This window comes from Malania oleifera, chromosome 13 (genome assembly GCF_029873635.1).
Source record: "Malania oleifera isolate guangnan ecotype guangnan chromosome 13, ASM2987363v1, whole genome shotgun sequence".
Taxonomy (NCBI): Eukaryota; Viridiplantae; Streptophyta; class Magnoliopsida; order Santalales; family Ximeniaceae; genus Malania; species Malania oleifera.
In genome coordinates, this window is record NC_080429.1 from 13723733 (window position 1) to 13746903 (window position 23171).

Sequence of the window (23171 nt, forward strand, 5' to 3'; positions counted from 1 at the left end):
TGTCTAGAACACTATTAGAGAATGGTTGGGTTTTAATAGGGCTATGTCAACACTGAGAGCTGCAATGAAATGGCTACGAAAAGAGGTCAGAGGCACTAGGATACATTCGGTAGGCACGAGAGTTGGCCTGACCTCTACTGTTTATTTCCTATAGAATACCAGAAACAGAAGAAGATTTGAAGGTAAATCCATATTCTCAAGGAGCTGATTGTGACTACTCGGAAACATATATATATATATACACGGTGGTTTATGACAAATTTGATATATAAACAATTGGACAACTGCAATCTCATAGTGAATCTCCATTTTTGAGTTTTGGAATGTTGTAATTGGCCAACTAGCCCCTCGAATGCCCAAGTTCTTTTGTAAATTTGATTTATGACTTATTGCTTTGCAATCTAGAAGGGACTTGTATGCCTCCCCTTACCTGGGTATACCCTGTGAACTATGTAAAAATACATCTTGATCAATACATTTACATTAAAAAAAAAAAATAAGAGGTGATAATATTAAAATTCATTTAAATTCACCCAAATCCAAATCTAAATATATAATTGAAAATTTATTTCATAACATTAACAAGTACAATTTGTATTTCAGAAAATATATATCTTGCATACCTAGGACCTGCATATTACTCTACTACATATTTATATATACCTACTTTCACAAAGTATGTTCATGAAAACAAAACATAAAGTGTAAAACCCAAGGAATTCAAAATGCAGATGTCTTTGATGCAATCCCCTGCCACCAAAAAACCAAAAACTAAAAAATAATAATCTTGGACACTATTATGGACTTCAAAACCTCCAAACTAAGCTCTGTAAAACCCAAAGAAATGAAGCACGTCAACATTATCAATCGGGGTTAACTCAAAGGTGGGTGTGAGTTTTTGTCCAATAGATTACACTTGCCAAGACTTGGAAACCGAAAGCCCACATAACGAAACTTGCTAAGATACCTAAGGATATGAAGTACTAGACACCGTCCCGACATGCTCAATAATTAAAAATGGTAAAAATAAAACCCCAAAAAGAAAAGAAGAAGAAGGAAGCTGTTTCAAATATCCCTGTACAAAGAACGACTGTTGAAAACAAGCAACAGGGTTATATTCTGTTAATCACGCTTTCCAGCCATAACCCATACTATCCTCGAGGTCACTGTTAAAAAACCCATTCTCAGTGAACTCAGGAGTTATATCCTGGACCAATTCATCTGACAAATGAAGATTTTGAGGCAACTCTTGAGCTCTATGGGTGAATCCGTTGCTGTTGTTGCCAGCGCCAGCAGCAGCAGAGGAGTCGCTGTTTGAAGCAGCTTTGAAACTGTTGCTCCTGCTGGGTGTAGGACCGCCAACACTTGCTTGCACATTAGGGCTGGTTGCAGCTGCTGTTGAATTATTGTTGTTTCCAAACCCAACTCCATTCCTCACAAAACCCCCATTCGACGTCTGCCCAGAAAGGGACTGCTGCTGCACCCCTGACCCGCTGTTATTAGTCATCTCCTGCAGAAGTTGCTGGATCATTTGCTGCTGCAAAGTCTGGCTGGCTTGAGAGGTCTGTGGGTGGCTCTGTTGGTGCAGGCTATTAGGGTTGAATGAACGCTGTTGAGTCTGCTGCTGTTGTGGTTGCAGATGAGGACTTGAGAAGCCACTAACTGGCATACTTGAAAGGGATCCTTGCATTAGAGCAGACTGCCCTTGATATGTTGAAGATGGACTCTGGTTAGAATTGTTTAAGGAAGATGACGCTTCTGTTTGAATCGAATTGGGGTTCGAGTTCATTGAATTCTGTCTCATCAGCAGATTCTGGTAGTTAGTCATGGCCAAAGCAGCCTGCGGTGAACCATTTATAGCTCCTCGACCAACCATATGGTGGTTATTGACCATGTGGCCGTTCAGTCCAGGATGCAATGCTATTAGTTTGTTCAGGGCGTTCCGATCTGTTGGCAGACCCTGTACACTTGCTAGCTGCTCCATTTCCTGCATTTTTTGCATCTGGAGCTTGACTGCACTGGCGTGCCGAGGATAGGTTTTCAAACCATCTGCAAGTGGGTAGTTATTAAAGAGATGATTATTTATAAACTGGAGGAACTTAAATTTGCAAGCCATGGAAGTCGACATGTATTTCAAAACCACCAACCACAATGTGTAAACTGAATTACCAAAAAAAAAAAAAAAAGTAGAAGGTGCATTATAGGCCTACCGATTGGTCCAACTTTGTGCTCCTTACAGAAATCTATCAAGTCTTTCATGCTATTGACAACCTCTGATATCTGTAGCAAGTTGGAATGGACAACATCAGAATTGCTGGAGAAAACTGAGATAACAGGTCCTTCACATATATGCACTGCAATTTTTATACTATAAATAATACCTGTAAGCACCTCACATATCTCTTAGAAAATCCCAAGTCATTCAATGACTGCAGCTCTAAACTCTTTGCAAGCTGGCGCCCAGCTGTCAGGACCCTAAGAAAAAGTAAACAACCAATTTAATGTCAAAGCACAATTGACGACCACCTTGGGCTAGTATCCATCCACTCTCACACAAGCAAACCAAAAGTGGTAATGGTAGCATTGAGTTTTTGTTGTTGTGCTTTACTATCTATATTTGTTAGATATGACCACCCCTGGTAATGGAAACATTGGGTTTTTGTTGTTGAGCTTTACTATCTATATTTGTTAGATATGACCACCCCTTTGGTCTTTGTACTACTCACATCGCATGTACTAGGCCTCAACCTTTTCAAATTTTTCTGATATGACTGGTTGACAAAGCTGTCAGAAAAGTTAGGAAATATAATCATATAAATATGATTTATTTTTGTAGTCCAAAAATAAAAACAAAACAATGATTTGTCTTAGAAGAGGGATTTTCTAATGAGCATCATTTTCCACCTCCTGCCTAATTACTCAACTGCTTGAAACATGAACAATAATGATTGTAACTGGCATGCAAATGAGCCGCATTACAAATCTATTCTCCTGAAAAAAAAAAACGAATTATACAGTCAACAAGAGCTTACTTAAAAAGTACATTGTATTTCTAAATGTATTCTTAACGATTTTACGAATAAAATGTAGGGGCAGCATACTACTGCTGAATGATAGAGGTGGTTTTAGTTGTTGACATTCATGGCACAGTGACATGGTTGTGGTGGCATGGTGCTCAACGCATTCAATTAGCGTTTTTTTTTTTTGTGGGGGGGGGGGGAGGGGGGGTGGGGCATGGGGTTTGATATTGATATTGTGCTAATAGTGGTAGATTGGTAGAGGTTGTACTGGTGTTAATAAAAGCAGCAAATAGTTTTCAGCAAATAATGATCACATTAAGGTCAACAAGCCAACATTTTTATCGTGCAAGTGGCAGAAGAAGAATTGATGATTGTGCAGGATGGCAATGGTAGTTGTGAACATCGAGGAGGTGGTCGTAGCAGCAATAGTGACATGCTGTTAGCAGTGGTATTATTCATGCTCTCATGAAAAAAAAAAAATGTATTTTCAAACAGCTTACAGCAGTGGTGGCAACCTTGGTCATAGTTATAGAAATGAAAGAGGCAAAAGCTACAGCATTGGCAATGCACACGCATCCTTAACAAGTAGAAATTTCGAAGAAGCGTGTCCAAAGTTTCAATTCAAGTATAACAGGCTATAATTCTATTTTGAAACCTCCATAGGCAACACAACACCACATCTAGAAACAATGGAAATCCATCACAAATTGGACAATTAACACAATATTAATTAGACTTCTCATCCTTCTTGTCCACAGCATGAGATTTCAAATATATACTACACATACATAGATATATAACGGAAGAAGGCTTTGTTGAATTCAGTAATATTTTCCCAACTAAGGCCTGAGGAATAGAAACCATTGCTTCTAGTTTATATGATTTATCAATCACAGTAATTTGCCCATAATAGGAATCCAAAGGCTAAAATCAAAAGAGGAAAGCAACGGGCGGTACAAATCCTGGGGAGGAAACATCCACCAAACAAAAGAAACATGGGTAATTCATTGATAAACTCACAAGTTGCTGTTCGTCTGTAAATCTTGCTGAGAAACCCCATCAGATCCACTGTCTGCAATTGTGCTTTGGCATTTCTGTGCAACCTGGACCAACTGATGCACCTGCAAAAGAAGTGATTTCCAGTTTCACACACTTGGTACGAAGCATCTTTGTCCAATATAACAAACACTAAGAAATGCATGCCTTCAAATGTGAAAATCAAGATGGACAGAACTTGGGTCGTGTTTGGGAGCACATATTTCAGCCATTGAATTTAGATTTGTGTGGATTTAAATGAAACTCAATACAATTTGTACTGCACTTTGTTCAAATCCACAAATCCAAATCCAAATTTCCAAACTCCAGGCTTGCAAACACATGGTTATGATTGGCCAAATAACAGTCATTCACCGTGACAAATCATACATTTGAGAAGCAGGACCAAATACTAATGGAACTAAATTCTTTATATTACAAGACAACCACCATTCAGTGGTCAGCAATAACTGGATAGTGAAAAAAATGCCAGTATTTCCCATTGCTCAGTGCCACATTTATTCAACTAAAGGGCTCAACCAATTGAACTGTGTTGAGTTGAGAATATTTTAAAAGACAACAAACATTTTTAAAAAAATTAAAAATGAAAAAATAACTAAAAATTATATGCAGATGATATATAAAAAATATAGAAGAACATGTAATCTTGTGCAAGCTGGTTAGAGAAATTCTGAATAAGATCTTGATAAAGGCAAAAAAAAAAAAAAAAGCCTCTAAAACAAACAGGGAACCCGCTCCATACATCACACTTTCGTATCTCACACTTTCTTTATCTGAAGAAGAGCATCCACAATCTGAATTGGGTTCTCTACAGCTACTCTCTGATCTTAATGTGAGTACGAATATAACAGGGACACCAAGAAAATAATGATAGATAAGAGGTTCAGTCAATGCACAACACTCAATATTGTAGGACCCAACGAAAACTTAGTCTTTTGATGACAGAGAATAGGAAGACACATGGGTAGTTAGAGTTTGTAAAGGGGCATGTTATATAATAAAAATAGGACGAAGAAATTAAGAGTTTAAAAGGTTGTTAGATGCTATCCGTATACTTATAGACGTGTAATCCCAATCCTAAAAGAAATTGAGACCCAAATAATGCAACTACGAAGCCAAAATTAACTTAAAACAACTCCTAAACCATAAAAAGGGAGCAGCAACAACAGTTTAGAATGAATGAAAAGACGTGGCTTTAAACAGGGTAGAATGCCACAACACAACTTGTGTAGCAAACAGAAGATATTTTCGTACTAAGGTATGCAATTTGTTATTTTAATTTCTTGTTAATTTTTTTCAATAAAGTCAACCACAAATACTACTTACAAGGCTCGGACGAATTCAGGTTTAGAAGAAAAAAAAATTTTCAAATAAGGAAAGGGCTTTAAGCTAGGATACTTTATCAAAACCCATTGACTGAGTTTGCTTGCTCTACACAAATGCATGCAACCAAGAAATTTGTTGCGTGCAATACACCAGTACACCCCCATGTTAGCAAGGTAGCATCTCAAACTAGGTTAGGGATCAGTAGAAATAAATTAATGGGAGTCTATTGGTCTCATTCCAAATCATGTCGGCATGTCATGCTTGCTAAAAAAATGTTGAGCCCTACCAAATGAGATCCATCATATAAATGGTCTCTTTGCATGAGTTGACAAAAGTTTGATTGTGTGAAAACCATTGAATTCATATTCTTCACAACGATTTTCTTGCATGTTATAAAGAATGATACCTAGTAACTACTGAGTGGGCAAACATTGGGTCAAATAGTCAGAAAGAGTCTCCATTTGTGTCTTATTATTTAATCAAGAATGAATAACGAATGCCCAGCATAGCTGTAGCTACTACAAAGAATTTACAAGTTTACACATCAGTTTAAATGACAAAGAGAGAACCAAAAGATGAGTCAAGTAAACAAAGTTCTGAAAAAATTTATTCTTTATAACTTTAGCAGAGATGAAGATTTAAGCAATTTCTTTCATTATTAAGTTAGATGTTGCAGCCATTGAAGGCAAGCAACTTCAGCATCTATCAACTTCTAATTATTCCCAAACAATTTTTTTACTTCACTAAACAAGATATATGAAAGCTAACAGGATAATAAACTAATTGAAAGACAGGAAGAAAAAACCTAAACTGAAGCACAAGTTACAGCAATACTCAGTATTCTGTTCAACTTACATAACAAATTAGTCCAAATGGGCATCATGATAAAATCAATGCATGCGGATGGACGTTAAACAGTACTAATCACAACATCTGCTACATTTTACTTAAAAAACTAAGGGAGCCAGTAAGCCAACTTGAGATCACTTCCAGATGTCAACAACCATATTCAGTAACAGATGGCCAACTAAAAGTTGTTCCAAAAGATGTATAATTCTATTTGAATATATGTGCCCATGCGGACACTGCCCAGTGCTTAAGGCCAATGCCTTTGGGAAATGCACCCACAGACCCTGCGCCCAAGGGAAGGGGGGGTTGTTGCTGTTATTGGAATAAATGTGCCAAAAAACCATATCAAAAAAGAAGAGAATGCAAACTATTACCTGTGGGGCAACCAATCTACGAGGAAGAAGTTCTTCATGGCGTCGTGCACAAAATTCCCAATAAAGTATCTGAGGCATGTATAGAAAGAAAAAATGCAAGCAGGTTATTAAGTAGAAGAAATAAAAATGGAAACAAACTGAATAGCAAATAGCATCTTATTAACCTTCAAATCAGGAGTGAATGTGATACGAAGCTGACCCTCACGAATGACACGAAGTTGTTCATACACACTCTCTTGAACAGCTTTTCCATACTCCAATATCATTATTCCAGAAGAAAATCTAAATTCACGTGGCAAGTCTAGAAATAAAAGCTCATCAGTGACACCACTGCTGAATTTGATTTCATTGAGTCTCGGGAGCACTTCAAATGTTGCCTCTGTTTTCAGCAAGCAGATATAAAGAGACAAAAGTTTCTTATCAAAGAAATGAAGTTGATCAATGGACAAACAAGAGATGATAAATTGCAAGAAATTAAACTACCATAGAGGTTTTCCCATTTTTTTTGAGGTTTGTGTTTGTGGGTTTGGGGGGGAGGGGGGAGGGGGGAGGGGTGGTGTGTTACTATAGTCTAAAATGGATCTAGTCAGAACCCAGACATCACTTTGTGAGATAACTTATAACAAAAGAATTTGCAATAGCTATCCCCCAATGGATATTCTATAAGCACAATAGTTTTCAGCAACCTGATATTATTATGCAAATTATAAAACAAAAATTAGGTAGGTATCCAAGCAATTAATAAACAAATCCAGCAACCAAATCATTAGGGTTTTCTTTTGTAAATGGAGTAATGAGTAATCCATTTTATTAAGCATGTCACACAATTAAGATGTGCCGATTTAAAATGGTAGAATTCAGAGCAAAAAGTGATAACACGACATCTGAACTGAGATAATCCCCTTTTGACCCATATGACTTATTATGCACTTGAGCCTCTCATCAGACTTTTCAATTTTAGAAATGTACATTCAATGATAAATAGCTGCTAATTCACTTACCAAATCCCCTTCCAGATTTAGAGTTACAAATATCACACTGCCATGCATCCTGACCAAAACAAAAAAGGGAAACAAAGAAAAAGTCAGAAATGGTGGGCCTGAAGTCCCAGAAGGAGAGGGACAGGGAAAAAAAAAAGAAAAGAAAAAGAATACTGTTTTTAAAAAAAAAATATTACAAAGATATCTACATGTACACACAAATACCAAAGAGTGTGTGTGTGTATCACAACAGAATCAATTCATGCAATCAACTGGACAAAGGATTATCAATGTATAGTTTAAATCACAATGATATCAAGACTATATCACATAAAGGTCATCTTTTTTCAACTTTTTAGTGCATATAGCATCTTATTAACGGAAAGTACAAATCAACAGGCAAAACTGACCATAGCTGCTTGTGGGAAAACACCTAATGCATGATGTCCAACATTATCATACAATGACAAACACCACCTCTTTTTGGCACGAGGAGAATAATACTCTGCCACAAATTTCCTCCAATAGGCAATTGCATTGTCCTGTTAGAAACAAATAAGGCCAAAACAAAGTTAAACAAAGATTCAAGTATGAAACCAAATCAAATGGAGCCAAAATTAAGAATATAACTAAAATAAGAATTGACTATTAAACTCATACACAAAACAAAAGAAATATTAGTCATGGTAAACATATTAGAATAATTCACATCTCTCATAAGCTTCCAAAAATAAAAAAATGAAAAATAAAAATTATGTTTGCAACAACTTTGCTCAAAATTTATTGCTTAAATAGAACTAATATGGGTATTTAGTATTGAAAGAAAGGAAGGATATTAGTGGAAGTTAATGCCATTTTATCTTATTCAACATCCTCCTTAAAAGTCATCAATCCTAGTATTACTCCACAAAATATATGCACTCATTCGACCTTTGTTAAATACCTAGACTAGCTTCTCTGCACAATGTAGTCCAATAATGGTAAGGACAATATCATGTGGCACTTTCAATAAAGTGGCTAACATATTTCTCAGTAAATTTTAAGACTACAACTGTATGATCAAAAAGCCAGAATAATTAGAAACAATAATTTCTATATACATGATCTAATAAGCTGGAATAATGATGTGTCAAAACTGCACATTGTAGAATACTAAGAGAGTGATCCCACCATTGCACAGGTTCATTGAAAATGTGTGAAAGTGCATACTCCAAAAAAAACAAAAAAAAGGGGAAAAAAACCAAAAAAATTAGTGGAAGGTCCAAAGATTAAAAGAAAATGGAAGGGAAACACGTGACACACACACAAGCTAAAGAATGTTCAATGAGATGCAGTTATTAGAAACATAAAACTCACAGGTGGCCTTTGCCGTTGATGATATAAATATTGCATTAGCCGACGAGCACATACACCAGCATCGAAGGGGCGCTTCACAGCAGATACAGGCTGCATTCCCTGTTGCTGCAGTTGGTGTCTCAACTGCAATTGCTGCTGCTGCTGCTGCTGCTGCTGCTGCTGCAAATGGGCTCGCTGAAGCTGTGGCATTGACTGCAAAATATGTTGCTGCTGTTGCCGAATTCTCTGGTGTTGAAATAAGGCTTGTAATTGTGGATTATGGTTTTGCAACTGCATGGAATCTTGTCTCTGCAGCAACTGTTGAATAACCTGCTGCTGCAGAATATCCTCCTGCTTGATATCAAGTCGAGGTTTCTTTTGCATTTGTGATAAATTATTAGGCTCCTGAATGAAAGAACCTGGTACACGGGAACCATTGGGAAGGGAAACTTGTCCAGCTTGTGATGTGGGCAAGGATGTAGCACTAGAAGCCCCTTGCTGCTGCTGTTGACTCTGATGCACTGGCTGTGAGCTCTGGTCTTGGTGCGAGTTCTGTTGCCCTATGGAAGAACCATCCATGACTGAAGAGCCTGAAATACTTATGTTATTGGATGAGAATGACATGGGTGATGCTGGTGGACGCATGTAAGAATCTGTATTGATGCTGGCACTTCTCTGCAAATGGGGTCCTGCAGAAAGTGCTGAATTTGCATCGGTAACCAATGAACTTGCCCCAACACTTGGTCCAGAATTTGCAACACTGTTCAAGACTGTGTTATTCATATCTCCTGAAACTGGACCCAGACTTGAACGCCCAGTTCCTGGAATCGAACTTGCAGAGTTCCCAAATGATGAACTTAAGTGAGAATTAACTACAACTTGTGACTGCCCATCACCTTGAAAGAAGATACCAGAACTCGATGAAGAATTTCCTAAACCCCCGACCGCCCGAGAAGGTGCCATGGGCGGCACCGTCCCTTGGTGGCCGGAATCCAAGTAGCTCTCCAGGGCCAGACTGGGGCAGTTCTTAAATGCTAGTTCACTACTCTCAAGCTGCTCAACGTAACTCTTGCATGACCCTCATAGGCAGTTCTCCTCAAGAAATAGTTAAAATAACAATAATTTGAGTATACACACCCTGTCGACCAAATTAAAGAGAACTCTAATCCTCCGTACCCCAATCTCACTGATTAATTAAACAACAGTATAAATTCAGAGACTTAAATGTCAACATATCAGTGCAAATTATCTGCCAGAGACCCAGAGCTTTCAGGCAGATTTTGTAGGGATCTACATCATAGTTAACAAACATTGCGGCAGTGTTAGCTAAAGAACAAGTTATTCCTCCAAAAGAAGAAGAAGAAGAAGAAGAAGAAGAAGAAGAAGAAGAAAAAGACTCCCCGATCCCCTCCGCCCAACGCCAGGGGGGAAAAAAACCGGTTAAGAAAGAAAAAGGAAAAATAAAATAAGCCCCACCCAACACATAATTCATCAAAACAGCAAAGAAGATGGAAAAACCAACTCCGCTACCATTTGAAAACCTAAATAACCCTACAAAACCCTAACTTTCCACTAATTTAGCTATGAAAAAAAAAAACAAGAATTTCTACCAGAAGAAAGGAACAACAACGATCAAATCATACAATTACTCTCAAAATCCAAATCAAGTCATCCATTGACAAAATAAATCTAAACCCCAGCAGACATTAAGAATCACCAGACACGCCAGACTCAACTGCAAAATGGATCGCAGATTGTCAAAATCTCACTGCAAGCAACAATTTTGCGTCAATTAAACAGTGCAAAACAAGAAAACTCGAGAAGATCAAGGAAATGGAACAAAAAGAAAAAAAATTGCCAAAAATATCAAGAAAAATCTGGCTGTCACACTTCTGTAGATTGATCAGAACAGATTCAATTACAGAGAAAATTAAATAAACTCTAAGAAAAGAAAAATGTTAAAAAATAAAATAAAATAAAATAAAATATTACTCAAATGAGTGAAGAAAGCTGCTAACCTTGAAATCGCGAGCAGGAGAAGAGTTGTTCGGAACTGAAATCCCGGGGTGAGTTGGGGCGTTGTATATGTACATCGCGGGAATTGCAGGGGGGGAGTGACCGGCTGCACAGGTAGCGAACCCTACGCGACTGGATATAGCCCGTGGCCTAGGGGACGCGTGGCATGAAGCTGATTGGGGAACGTAGTCGGTGCTGCATCTGGCGGTGGCGACGCGAGGACGTGGGGGAACGCTGGGTGATGTGGCACATTTTGATTAGAAGATATTCGCCTCAGTATGCTGCCTCGGTAGGTCATTCTCTGGTGACAATCACCTGTAACAGTATGGATGAATGATCCCTGCAATCGGAAAACATCGTTGGGCGCTTGGTCCCACTACTTTTTTTTTTTCATTCCTATTTTTCTTTTGATGGAATCGATTCGTATTTTGTTTAGATTTTTTCCTGTTTTCAGGTTATAATTTATAAAGATAAAACTTTGATGCAGGTTTGAAATTTGAATTTAAAATTTTGTTGGAGAGAAAAAAGGTAAGCAATTTAGAAAATTTTTTATCTTTTAACATATTATTTTTTATATTAAATACTATTAAGAATAAAAATTTATTTTAATATAATTAATAATATTAAATGATAATGATTTCTGAATTTAAATTATTTATATTTATTTTTTCTCATTTTTAATAATTAAGCATTAAAATATATTATCAAGCTAATTTTAAATTTTAATTTTTAGAATATGTTTAAAATAGAATTTTTTTTTTTTGAAAATTTGGAAATTGGTGAAAAAACTTAACTCTAATTTATATTTTTGGGATTGGTGGAGTATATTATTCTAAACTAGTTATAGAAAGTCGGGCTTAAGGTTTGTTGTTGTTGTTGTTGTTATTGTTGAATTTAAGAATTATCAATAATTCAATAGCTTTATATTGGTAAATTTTAAATTAAATGTAAAATCATTTACTAGTGTGTAACAAATGTATTTATATTAATATTTTTAATTTAAAAATATACTCATAGATCCTCTCTCTTCTTTAAAACTAAATTAAAATTTTAGTATGAGTTGTAAATTTTTTACTCATTCTATGGGTTAATAAATTTTTCATTAAAAAGTGTGATGAAAATGTTGGAAGCATTTATGTAAAATTTGAACCTTTAATTTATGTAAAATTGTATTCAATTTATTTGATTTTACACAAATAGAAACATGAACCATAAAATTCAATGCATATAAACATAATTTATGTGTTTCAATGAACCAATTTAATAAATATATAAAATTATAAATTTAACAATTTATTAACTGCTTTATTTTATTTTTTAAAATATTTTAATACTTAATTAAAGTTATTTTGTGAAATTTTAATTAATAATATAGACCGCCTTTAATTATAGTTTAAATAAAAATTTTAAAATATATTTTTATTTATTTATTCATGATACATGCCCAAAACAACATCTAAAAATTGTTCAATTACAAAATTTAAGACTTTTCAATTTAATATTAACGACGACAAAAGATTTAATTTTACATTAATTACTTAAATTGTTATTATATAATTAATAATATTATTATTCTAGGGTAGGCATATAGGGGAGAAAAGTTAATACTTGAATTATTTCCAAGTTCTGACCGAGCCCCACCGGTCCAAGCAATCATCAGCTGGCTACAAAAGGAAGGGCCAATGGGCAATATAGTAATTGAGGAGGAAACAAAAGTGACGTGGCTGTAGTCTATTGGGTGTTTCGTTAACGTTAAGAGCCACTTTTACTATTTTGAGTCCAGGAGATGCGCGGATTGACTGACAGCCACGTGTGAAAGCTAGGGTGATCGAAACAAACCCTCGTGTGAGTATGACTTAAGCTAATGCAAGTAGAAAATTTTATATTAATTTAATATTTTTTAAAAAAATATTTTATTTATATATATAACATGAAAAGGATAAATAGTGGGTCACTATAATAAATATCTCTAATTTTAATATTTTTTATTAAAAATAAAGTTATTTTCCAAAAAGCAAACATAAAACTTATGTTCCACTATTTTTTTTTTAATCTGAAAACTTCAGTCATCATTGCGTCACTTTAGATATTATGGTGAAGCACCAAATCTGGGAGGTGAAAGCCGACTCATGAATAATTCATTGGTGTAAACTCTTAAGAAGGAATCGAACCTGTCACCTTGAGGTCATTAAAGTTACAAGTTGTCCTTATCACTTGAACCAATCCGGTTTGGCACTTATGTTGTACTAATTTTTTGAGATATAAGTGGTAATTTATGATATATTTACTAATGAAAAGTTAAAAAGAAAACAAGCAGTCATAAGAATATGTTTATTTTGGTGTCACTAATAATGATTTCTTTCGTCTTCAATAATATTTATATATACTTTTTTTCTTTAAAAAATATTATTATTGTAAAAAATGGGGGGTGCCAATAAAATTATTCTATTTTTAAATCTTAACATTACAAATTCAAGGATTGTGAAAATAATTTTATATTTACATATAAATGTGAGATTGTGTATAATAAAATATTATGCACTAAAGGTTTGACTTTGATTTCATATAAAATCATATTTATTTTAAAATTAATATTTGTAACAATAGATGATGTAATGTAAAATGTTTTAGAAAAAAGTATTCAATTTACAATAAAATCATTCAGTCATCGATGCATATATGTGTTAATTATAAAAAATTTAATTTAATACATTTAATCTTCGTGCTATTTGATTGATCGAGATTTTTATGTCTTTAATAGATTTTTATGTTTTTTTAATAAAAAATAATAATTTGTAAACATTGAAAGGGCTAGTAATATTATTCTGCTTTTATATTAGCATATGGATTAATTATCATATGTGCTTAAACCTTTTATTATCTAAAACATATCTAATTTTACTTTATAGTATTTATTATATAAGTTTTTTATGAAAAAGAAAAAGTTAATCTCTATATATTTTTTATTGACTTGATTTAAGGGCTCTCAAAGTGGGCCCACAAGAAGTATGAATTATTGGGTTAGATTAAAAAAGTAGATAACTGAGGGATCAAGCCAAATGCTTAAAGCCAAGTTCATACACAATGTGCACTTGCAAACGAATAGGTGGAAGCATGGACAATGAGATAAATGAGTTCATCATGTGTAGCCGTCAGTAGGAGAGTTATCTATGATAAAAATTATATTTTAGTTTTTTAACTTTAAAATTTTAAATATTTTAGAGAGAATAGAATTATTCTTAATTAGATATTTAGCATAATTTTAGGAATGAATAATACATATTAGTTAACTATATTAAATTTTTTTAGAAAAATGCTATTTTAATATCTAAAAAAAATTATTTTAGGTAGGGAGAGGCACGTGAGAATGTACTATTTATAGAATTTGCAGAATACTTTCATTGATATGAAGATGTTCTATATATATGACTTGTATAAAAATATAGTTATTACAAATTCAAAAGTATTTAAATACCAAATCAAGAAAATCCTAAACTATCGAATACAAACAAATATTCAAGTAATATAATTGAAGAATCTTGAGTTATTGTAGACTATCGAATATCAACCAATCTTCAACTGTAAGGATTTTCGGCAAACCAACAACCAACAGAACCATCGACAGTTTTCTTCTGAATTTGTTTTTGTCTAAAACCGTCGAAGCAACCATCGGCGGTTGGCTGGAAAACTACACAATTTCCTTGATACGCTTCCGCACGATAGGCGTGCCATCAGATAAGCCGATCTTGGAACACAGAGATTGAAATTTCTGACGTGATAGTGCCTTAGTCAAAAGGTCTACAAGCTGGTCGTAGATGTTGACATGAGATACTTGCAGCATTCCTTTGGTGACCAGATCACGAACAAAATGAAGATCAATAGCAATATGTTTCATCCTCAAATGCATAGCAGGATTAAGACTTAACTGAGTAGCACCAATATTATCACAAAAATAATTATGGGAGTTTTGTAATCGGAATATCGAGTTCATGAAACAACGAGCAAATCCAAACAAGCTCGGAGGTGGCTAAAGCAAGAGCCCAATATTTCGCCTTGGTGGGAGAATGAGCCACAACATGCTGCTTGCACGTGCTATAGGAAATAGGATAATAACCCAGAAAAATAAGATAGGCAGAGGTGGAGGATCGGGTATCCCTATCACCAACTTAATCTACATCAGAGAACCCATGAAGAGTGAGATTCCCAGTGCGCTTAAGGAGAATGCCACGATGAAAAATGCCCTTTAAGTATTGCAGAACGTGTTTGGCAGCGGTCCAATGAAGCTGAAACGGTTTATGCATGAACTGAGCCAACTTATTGACCGGGAAGGCAATGTCAGGCCGAGTAAGAGAGAGATATTAGAGAGTTCCTATAACTCTGCGATACGTAGTCGGATTAGCAGGAGAAGAGTCATCCTGAAGCTGAAGAAGATCATTTGTGGCAAGTAGAGTCATCACTGTCTTAGCACCATCCATCTTGGTTGAGAGAGAAAATCCTGAATATATTTTTGTTGAGAGAGGAACAGCTCACGAGTAACTGAAAACACCTCGACACCAAGAAAATAATTCAAGGGACCGAGATCTTTTAAAGAAAACTGATGACCAAGCTACTAAACAACTTTAGAGATAGCAGTTGAATTGTTTCCAGTGTGTAAGAGATCATCAACATATATCAAAAAATAGAGTGTAACATCATCACTTTTATAGATAAACAAAAAGGAATTGAATTTGGACTCTTGAAATCTCAATTGAAGAAGACAAGCACTCAGTTCTTGATACCAAGCACGAGGTGTTTGTTTCAAGCTATATAAATACCTATTTAACCTGCAAATATGAGAAGGCAAATTAGGATCAACAAAACCCAGAGGTTGAACCATGAATACATCCTCTTGAAGTCGGCCATGCAGAAACACATTATTAACATCTAGCTGTCGAAGTGGGCAATTTTTCTGAACAGCAATGGAAAGGACAACTCGAATAGTCACCGGTTTCACAACAGGGTTGAACGTCTCATTATAATCAAAACCAGACCGTTGATTTCACCTTTAGCCACCAACCGTGCTTTATAGCGAGAAATGCTACCATCAGGATTTCGTTTGATACGGAACACCCATTTGCAGCCAACAGACTTGATGGTGGAGTGTAGCAGAACAAGCTCTCATATGCCATGTTTAACTAAAGCAGTGAACTCCTCGAACATAGCATGATGTCACTTGGGATCCTTTAAGGCCTAAGACACATATATGGGCTCTACAGGTTGAGGAAGAGGGTGTTTTGTGGCAAGGTAAAGGTGTGTTGGGTCTATGAATATTATTCATAGACAAGGTAGTCATAGCATAAGAATGGGTGGACCGGGTCGGACATGCTGGTGTGGTGGGTGAAAGTATTATCGATAGCTGAGAGTGTGCAGAGGAGGATGATGTGGACCGGGAAGGGGAAGTCGAAGCTACAGGAGCATTGTCTGTCACAGTGGTAGGAGAGGAGGGTATCCATCCAATGGAAGGCACCGCCGATATGGCAAGATCCTGTGTGTTAACACCTGAAACTGACAAAGCAGGCATAGTGACATGGGAGACGAAGAAAAGGGAAAAACACGCTCATCAAAGACCACATGCCTAGACATGTAAATGCGAGATGTAACAAGATTCATACACTCATAGGCACTTTGTGAGCTCGAGTAACCGAGGAAGAGACAAGACATTTATTTTGGTTGAAGTTTATTTGTGGTATAAGGTTTAAGCCATGGGTAACACTAACAACCAAAAATACGCAACTTCTTGTAATCAAGGAGACAACCAGATAAACATTCGAATGGACTTTTATTTTTCAAAATAGGAGTGGACATACGATTTATCAAATAAATCGCTGCTTGAAACGCATAAGACCAATAAGATGGAGGAAGACTTGCCTGACTCAATAGAGTAAGACCGATTTTGATAATGTGCTGATGCTGACACTCACTTGTACCATTATGCGGAGGGGTATGAGGAGTGGTGGTTAGCCAACTAATGGACTTATAAAAGAGAAATTGATGAAGATCTTGATATTTGCCCCCATTATTGGAGTACAAGTATTTGATTTGAAAACCAAATTATTTTTTAAGTAGCCCTTTCAACTAATAAAAAAAATAAAGCAAACATCACTTTTTTGACGGATGGGAAACAACCGACAATACTTGGTAAAGTGATCAACAAACAAGATATAAAACTAAAACCCATTAAGTGAAATGGAAGTCGTAGGCCCCTAAACATCAGTATAAATATATTCAAGACGATGAGTGCTAACAAGAGAAGTGAACGAAAAAGACAATGTATGACTTTTATCGCATTGACAAGCATTACAAATAGATGATGAAAAGAAATGAGACATTACAACTGGAAGGGAAAATGTACGAATAACAAAATCAACAATTTTATTTGACGGATGCCCAAGTCATCTATGCTAAGTGTTAGAGGTTGTTCGTTCACCAACAAGTGCTAAAACTAAAGACTTAGTAGCGAGAGAAGCCATTGGCATTGGATAGACATCAATCTGACGTTTACTGTGAAGAAGAGTCACCCTCATGCTCTGATCCTTCACAAGATAATAAAATGGTGAAACTTAAGATAGACATTATTGGAACGAATAAAATTATGAACAAAGATTATGTTCTTGTGAATATTAGGAACACAAGAGTATTAGTTAATGTAAAAGGCTTAGAAGAAGAAGGAAGGGTCATAGAGCCAACATGTATGACTCGCAAACCTGAGCCATCGCCAAAGACAACCTCATTCGTGCCATCACACTCCCAGTGAATAGATAGATTGACAAGATCAGAGGTGATGTTAGACCAAGTAGTTAAGGGTCTTTCATTCCTACTATGTTTTGATGATAACAACCCATTAGCAGTTCTTTAAGGCTACTAACCTTTTTCTCTAAGTCATGTTCAGCTGCACAAGACGGCACCAAAACCAACAAGTTTCAAATTAGTCAGAAGCAACTCGTGACATGATCAAAAGTACAGCCACTCAAAGCATTCATGGACTCTACACAATATATAAGTGGTTTAAAGGATGAGTGCGAAAGTGAGAGAGACTATTTTGTAAATCCCTTATATATGGAGTGACTCAAAATTTAGAGTAAGAAATGGGTATATCACACACACACAACATAAACAAGTAAAGCTATTAAAAGTGTTTAAAGAAACCCTCAAACGGACAAGGACCTTCTTAGAACCTAAAAGAAAATTTTCTAAAGAAGTAAGGAGGGACTCGTCGACGAACACAGGGTTCTGGTCGGTGAAAAGAAACCAAGAGGCACCTGAATTCAGAACCAACATCTTGTCGACAAACACAGGGCTTCGTCAACGAAAATATTGAAGAGCTCGTCAACGAACACATGGTTCTCGTCGACGAAAATAAACCGAGGCTTGTCTGAATTCAGAACCAGCAACTCGTCGACGAACACAGGGCTTCGTCGATGAATTGACTGAAGAACTCATTGACGAAGTACGGACCTCGTCGACGAATGTCGGGCTGCAGCGTTCATTAAATGCAGCAGAACGGCTAGTTTGACCCTTGTCTTACATCAATAAATGCCCAACGTCTCACCAGCATCCCTCTCGCCCATTTGGTGTTTGGAGTTATTGCATTTACTTCTAACCAAGAAAGTTCATATCGTATCAAGATCATTTATTAGTGCTTTCATTCTAGGGTTTGCTCATACACTCACTTGCCCTCTTCTTGCTACTTTTACTTTTGTTTCTACTCCATTGATAAGAGGACATTGAGTGAGGATATTGTTGTGATACTCAGCTCAAAGGGAGCATTTAAATTCGTATTTATTTCTCATCAACTTCTTGTAAAGAAAGGCCCTTTGTGAGCCATTGTAGGGTGTCTCTAAGTGAGTACCTTATTGAACCTCTTTGTGAGCAGTTGTGTGTATTGGCTTCTCCGCCTAAAGGAGGATCATAGTAGATTTTGGGAATCCTTGAGTTGGTCTCAAGGCATGGACGTAGGCGGGGTGCCGAACCACGTAAATATCTTCATGTTAAGTTTCTCTTCTCTCATATCTCTTTTATACTATTATTGCAATTTGCTGCATCTTTACACTGTGATTTTATGCACTTGTTCTTGGTAAGATTTTTGTGTTTGTAGAAAGTTTGCATATCCGCGAAAAACATCTATTCACCCCCCCTCTAGACGCTCAACTGAGCCAACAGGTGATATTGTGAGAAACAATTGAATCCACAAGCCACTTTTTGTCGTTGGACCCAGTGGTAGCAGCACAATTTACAGACTTCACACATTAAGTCGGGTGACAAGTCTTGGCCGAGTGTCCCACTTTGTCACATAGCAAACCAGTGCTGGAACGTTGGTTGCAGTGGAATGTGGAAGTGGTATTGCGACGCTGAGTGGTTTTTGTAGTGGCAACCAGAGCGGAGTTGAGAGATTCAACATGTTTTATGTAGCTTTCGTGGCTAACCAGTATATCATAAAGCTCTTCAAAAGTGAGAAAAGTCTCACATGCCCGAATAGGTGCTACAACATCACAGAATTTAGGACTGAGACCATTGAGGACATAAAGAGTAATGTCATCCGCTGAGACAGGAGAGTTAATCACATCAAGTTCATTAACTAAAACCTTGATGACATGGAGATACTCTAAGATCAAGTGGGACTCTCGCTAAATGAGAGTCAACTCCTCCTTAAGTTGCATAACACGAGTACGTGAACGATTGGCATACAATCGTTACAACTTGGACAAAGCATCACGAGCAGTGGTTGAAGTAGTAATGAGCGGCATTACCGGTTTGGAGACAAATGCAAGGATGGCATGAAGGATAAGCTTATCTTTCCTGAGCCAACGCTATAAAGTCGGATTGGATACACCTGTAGAAGATGAACTGATAGAGGAGGTGCTAGTAGAAAGAGTTGGTGACGGGCATACAATGGTACCGTCAAGATAGCCTTAGAGGTCATAGCCAATGAGCAACGACGTCGGTTGGGCATGCCATGAAGGGAAGTTGGAAGGGGTCAACTTTAGAGGAAGCTGGAAGCCAGCATTGATGGCAATAGGAGGAGTGTTACCATTGCTAGGAAGCTCAAAAGTGTTGACAATTACAAACTCAGGGGAAGCAGCCATGAGGAAAAGAGAAAAAAACCTCGTTAGAGAAAAGAGTTCTGATGCCATATAAAATTTGCAGAATACTTTGATTGATATGAAGACATCCTATATATAGGACTTGTATAAGGTATAGTTGTTACAAATTCAAAAGTATTTGAATACCAAATCAAGAAGATCCTAGACTATCAAATACAAATAAATATTCAAGTAATACAACTGAAAAATCCTAAGTTATCGTAGACTATCGGATATCAACCAATCCTTAACTACAAGGATTCTCGACAAATCAGCAACTGACAAAACTGTTGACGATTTTTTTTTGGAATTGCTTCTGTCTGAAACTGTCGAAATAACCATCGTTGGGTAGATAGTAACCGTTGACAGTTGGTTAGAAAACTATACAATTTCTTTGATACTATTACACTAAAAAATTTATTTAATGTCACGTAAATAAATGTAACATTCCTCAATCATCTTTTTAAAAGTTTAAAAGATTGCTAAGAAATCATGACTTAAGGCACGTATTTTTATTGAAATTGATATTTATCTGGCTATGGTTTTAAAATCTTTGTTGGATGCCTTTTGACGTTTTATAGGAATCATTAACATTGAAAATACAAAATTCTTGGGATTCTTATGCATGATTTTATTGATGTCATGATTTAAAAAGATTGAAAAACATCTTGCCTTCAGATAAAAAGTGCTAAAAATTTTTTTTTTCTCAAAAGTGATATATCTATCAACATGCAATTTTACATGCATCGCTAAATAAAATCATGGTAGCATTTTGATTAAATGTAGAAAATGTAAGTGACCTTGATAATATATAATGTCATCGCAGATTAACTATATGCATGGATTAGTGAATACATGCTGCCATGCATCTACAAGCCCGATAATGCTATGATTAGTTGGGCTGCACAATGGGAAGAATAGTTTTGCTAAGTATTTACAATTGAATAATTACATACTTTGATGTAGTTTGAGTAGATTTGAAGAGCTTGTTTAGGTTAGATTTTCAAGTCCTTCAAAAAAATAATGCAATTTGAAACCATCATGGTATATAATCATGGATTGAAATGAAATACAAATAAGTACTTGCATCTCAAGCTTAACCTTTTTACTTCGTCAACACTAGGAAGTTAATTTGTTGTTGTTGTTGTTGTTGTTCTTCTTCTTCTTCTTCTTCTTCTTCACTCTTTCCTATTTTTTGAATATTTTTATCTCTCTATCTCTCTCTTCCTTTATTCATATATTTTTTAATATTTTCGTCCAATTTTTCCAAAGACAACACTAGTCCCTAAATTTTATTTTCATCCAAAATTCTCAATTTGCACATTTAGCAGTATTTATTGGAAATGAAAAAATAATTATTGTAAAGTTCTCAAGAATATGATATTTTTATGTTTGGTTGTTTCATACTAATAACAATAAAATGAATCAAATATCTACTCTTAACTAGGGGTGCGCATTTAGTTTGGGCAATTCAGTCAATTAATCAAATTAATCGAAAAAATTCAGTTAATAATTTTCCAAAATCGAACCAATATAATTAGCCTTATTGTTAAACGTCCTAGTTGAAAGTATATAAAGTCAGAGAGGGAGTGAATGGACTCTTTTCGCGTATTTGAGCTTTCTCTACAAATAAAACTCTTGGCAAGATTCAAGCAATTAAATCACAATATACAAAATATAAATCATGCACAAGACAAATAAAATAAAGAGTAGGGAGAGAAAATCAACACCGTAATTTTTGCGTGGTTCGGCTCCAAGCCTACGTACACACCTTAGCACCAAGCCAAGGATTCAACTATCCACAAAGGATACTCTTTCACCAGTAGAGAAGCCTTACGACTCGGGAACAAATCACAAAGAGCCTTCGGTTCACCAAGAACCTTCACCAAACGGTTCACACAGAACCTTTACAACCAAGAAGATGATTTACACAAGATGCTCCTCAAATGAGCTAATTTGCAAATACAAAACAAATCTCATACTTAATCTCTCAAGTAATGATTCACACAAGATTAGAGAGCAAGAGAGAATGAGCACTTGAAATGAATAACTAAATGCAAAGTGTTTAGGTTTTGTAGTCAAAGATGTTTTTCACTAAGAATGATCAAAATCATTCTTAAATAAGTCTAAGAACTTGTATTTATAGGCAAAAATGGGCTACTAGCCATTTTATGGTCGTTGTGGGGTTTTATTAAAAACAAAACTATTTTGAAAACTAGTCATTTTTCGTCCATTGGTGTTCTGTCACTGTCTCAAACCGTCAATGGTTTTTCTGGGCTCTCTGAAACCGTCGACGATTTCTTGCATACGTCGACGATTACCCCAAATCAGAAAAAGTCATCAACATGAAAGTTGTGAGATTTTTTCTTAACTTTTCATAGACACTAAGATCGTCTTATTTGGACTTTTCTGACAAAAGTTATGTCTCAAATACCGAAAGACATTCAAGACTCAAGGCTACACTACGTTAAATGACAATTGCTCGATTTTTCCTGGTCAAAAAGCCTTTTGATAACTTAAAACATTCTTGGACAAAAGTATATGAAATATGTTAAGTCTAATAAAGTTTAATACTTGTCCAAATGAGTTTTCCCTTGAATATAAGATATCTTGTTAATAAAAACACATTTGAAAAATCATTTTGATATCTTATATACTTGTATGTCCTTTAGGATTCGTTTGACAAACTCTTTGTTTTATATTTGAAAACTATAAATGTGAGTTTGTGACTTGAGTGAAAACTTATAAACTCAAGTGTCCTAATATGCATATGCAATTTTGCTCAACTCTTGCTCAAAAATTGTGCAAGAAACAAAACCGCAAGAGTTACAAAATAAACTACCTCAAAAACTCCCCATTACAAATAAACAATTATATATTAAGCTTCCTTGAGTGTGCTTGAATCCTTTTCCAAGTGAGTGTCCTTATGATCTTTCCTACTCGACACCTACTCGATTCGATCTTTGCTTTTGATCCAGTACTTTATGAATTCGTCACTAGAACTTGTACTAACACATGATCTACAAAGATGGAATACATTAGGAACCACAAATAGGTTAATATCATCAAAACATAATAAAACATGATTATACAGCC

General features: G+C 35.7%; 1 protein-coding gene across 3 annotated transcripts; it reads right to left on the reverse strand.

Moving 5' to 3' along the window:
• Positions 1-830: 830 nt before the first annotated feature.
• On the reverse strand, positions 831-11086 carry LOC131145504 (probable transcriptional regulator SLK2). 3 transcript variants are annotated; one of them, XM_058094631.1, is made up of 11 exons: positions 10959-11013; positions 10658-10708; positions 8962-10230; positions 8016-8147; positions 7627-7675; positions 6790-7004; positions 6626-6694; positions 4041-4141; positions 2382-2475; positions 2211-2280; positions 831-2049 (listed from the first exon to the last, which is right to left on the reverse strand). In XM_058094631.1, exons 3-11 carry the CDS (start codon positions 9901-9903, stop codon positions 1127-1129), a joined length of 2595 nt encoding a protein of 864 aa, XP_057950614.1. In that variant the 5' UTR covers positions 9904-10230; positions 10658-10708; positions 10959-11013; the 3' UTR covers positions 831-1126. The 3 variants fall into 3 exon arrangements, with proteins under 3 accessions (XP_057950614.1, XP_057950612.1, XP_057950611.1); XM_058094629.1 differs by having other exon boundaries at positions 10584-10708; positions 10959-10996; XM_058094628.1 differs by lacking the exon at positions 10658-10708 and having other exon boundaries at positions 10959-11086.
• Between the last annotated feature and the right edge of the window lie 12085 nt (positions 11087-23171).

Coding starts and splice junctions, on each gene's coding strand:
- LOC131145504 (XM_058094628.1), bottom strand. CDS start 9,903: ATGGCACCTTCTCGGGCGGTCGGGGGTTTAGGAAATTCTTCATCGAGT. Junction 6,695..6,789: donor CATTCACTCCTGATTTGAAG/GTTAATAAGATG, acceptor TACATGCCTCAG/ATACTTTATTGGGAATTTTG. Junction 2,476..4,040: donor TTACAGACGAACAGCAACTT/GTGAGTTTATCA, acceptor ACTTTTTCTTAG/GGTCCTGACAGCTGGGCGCC.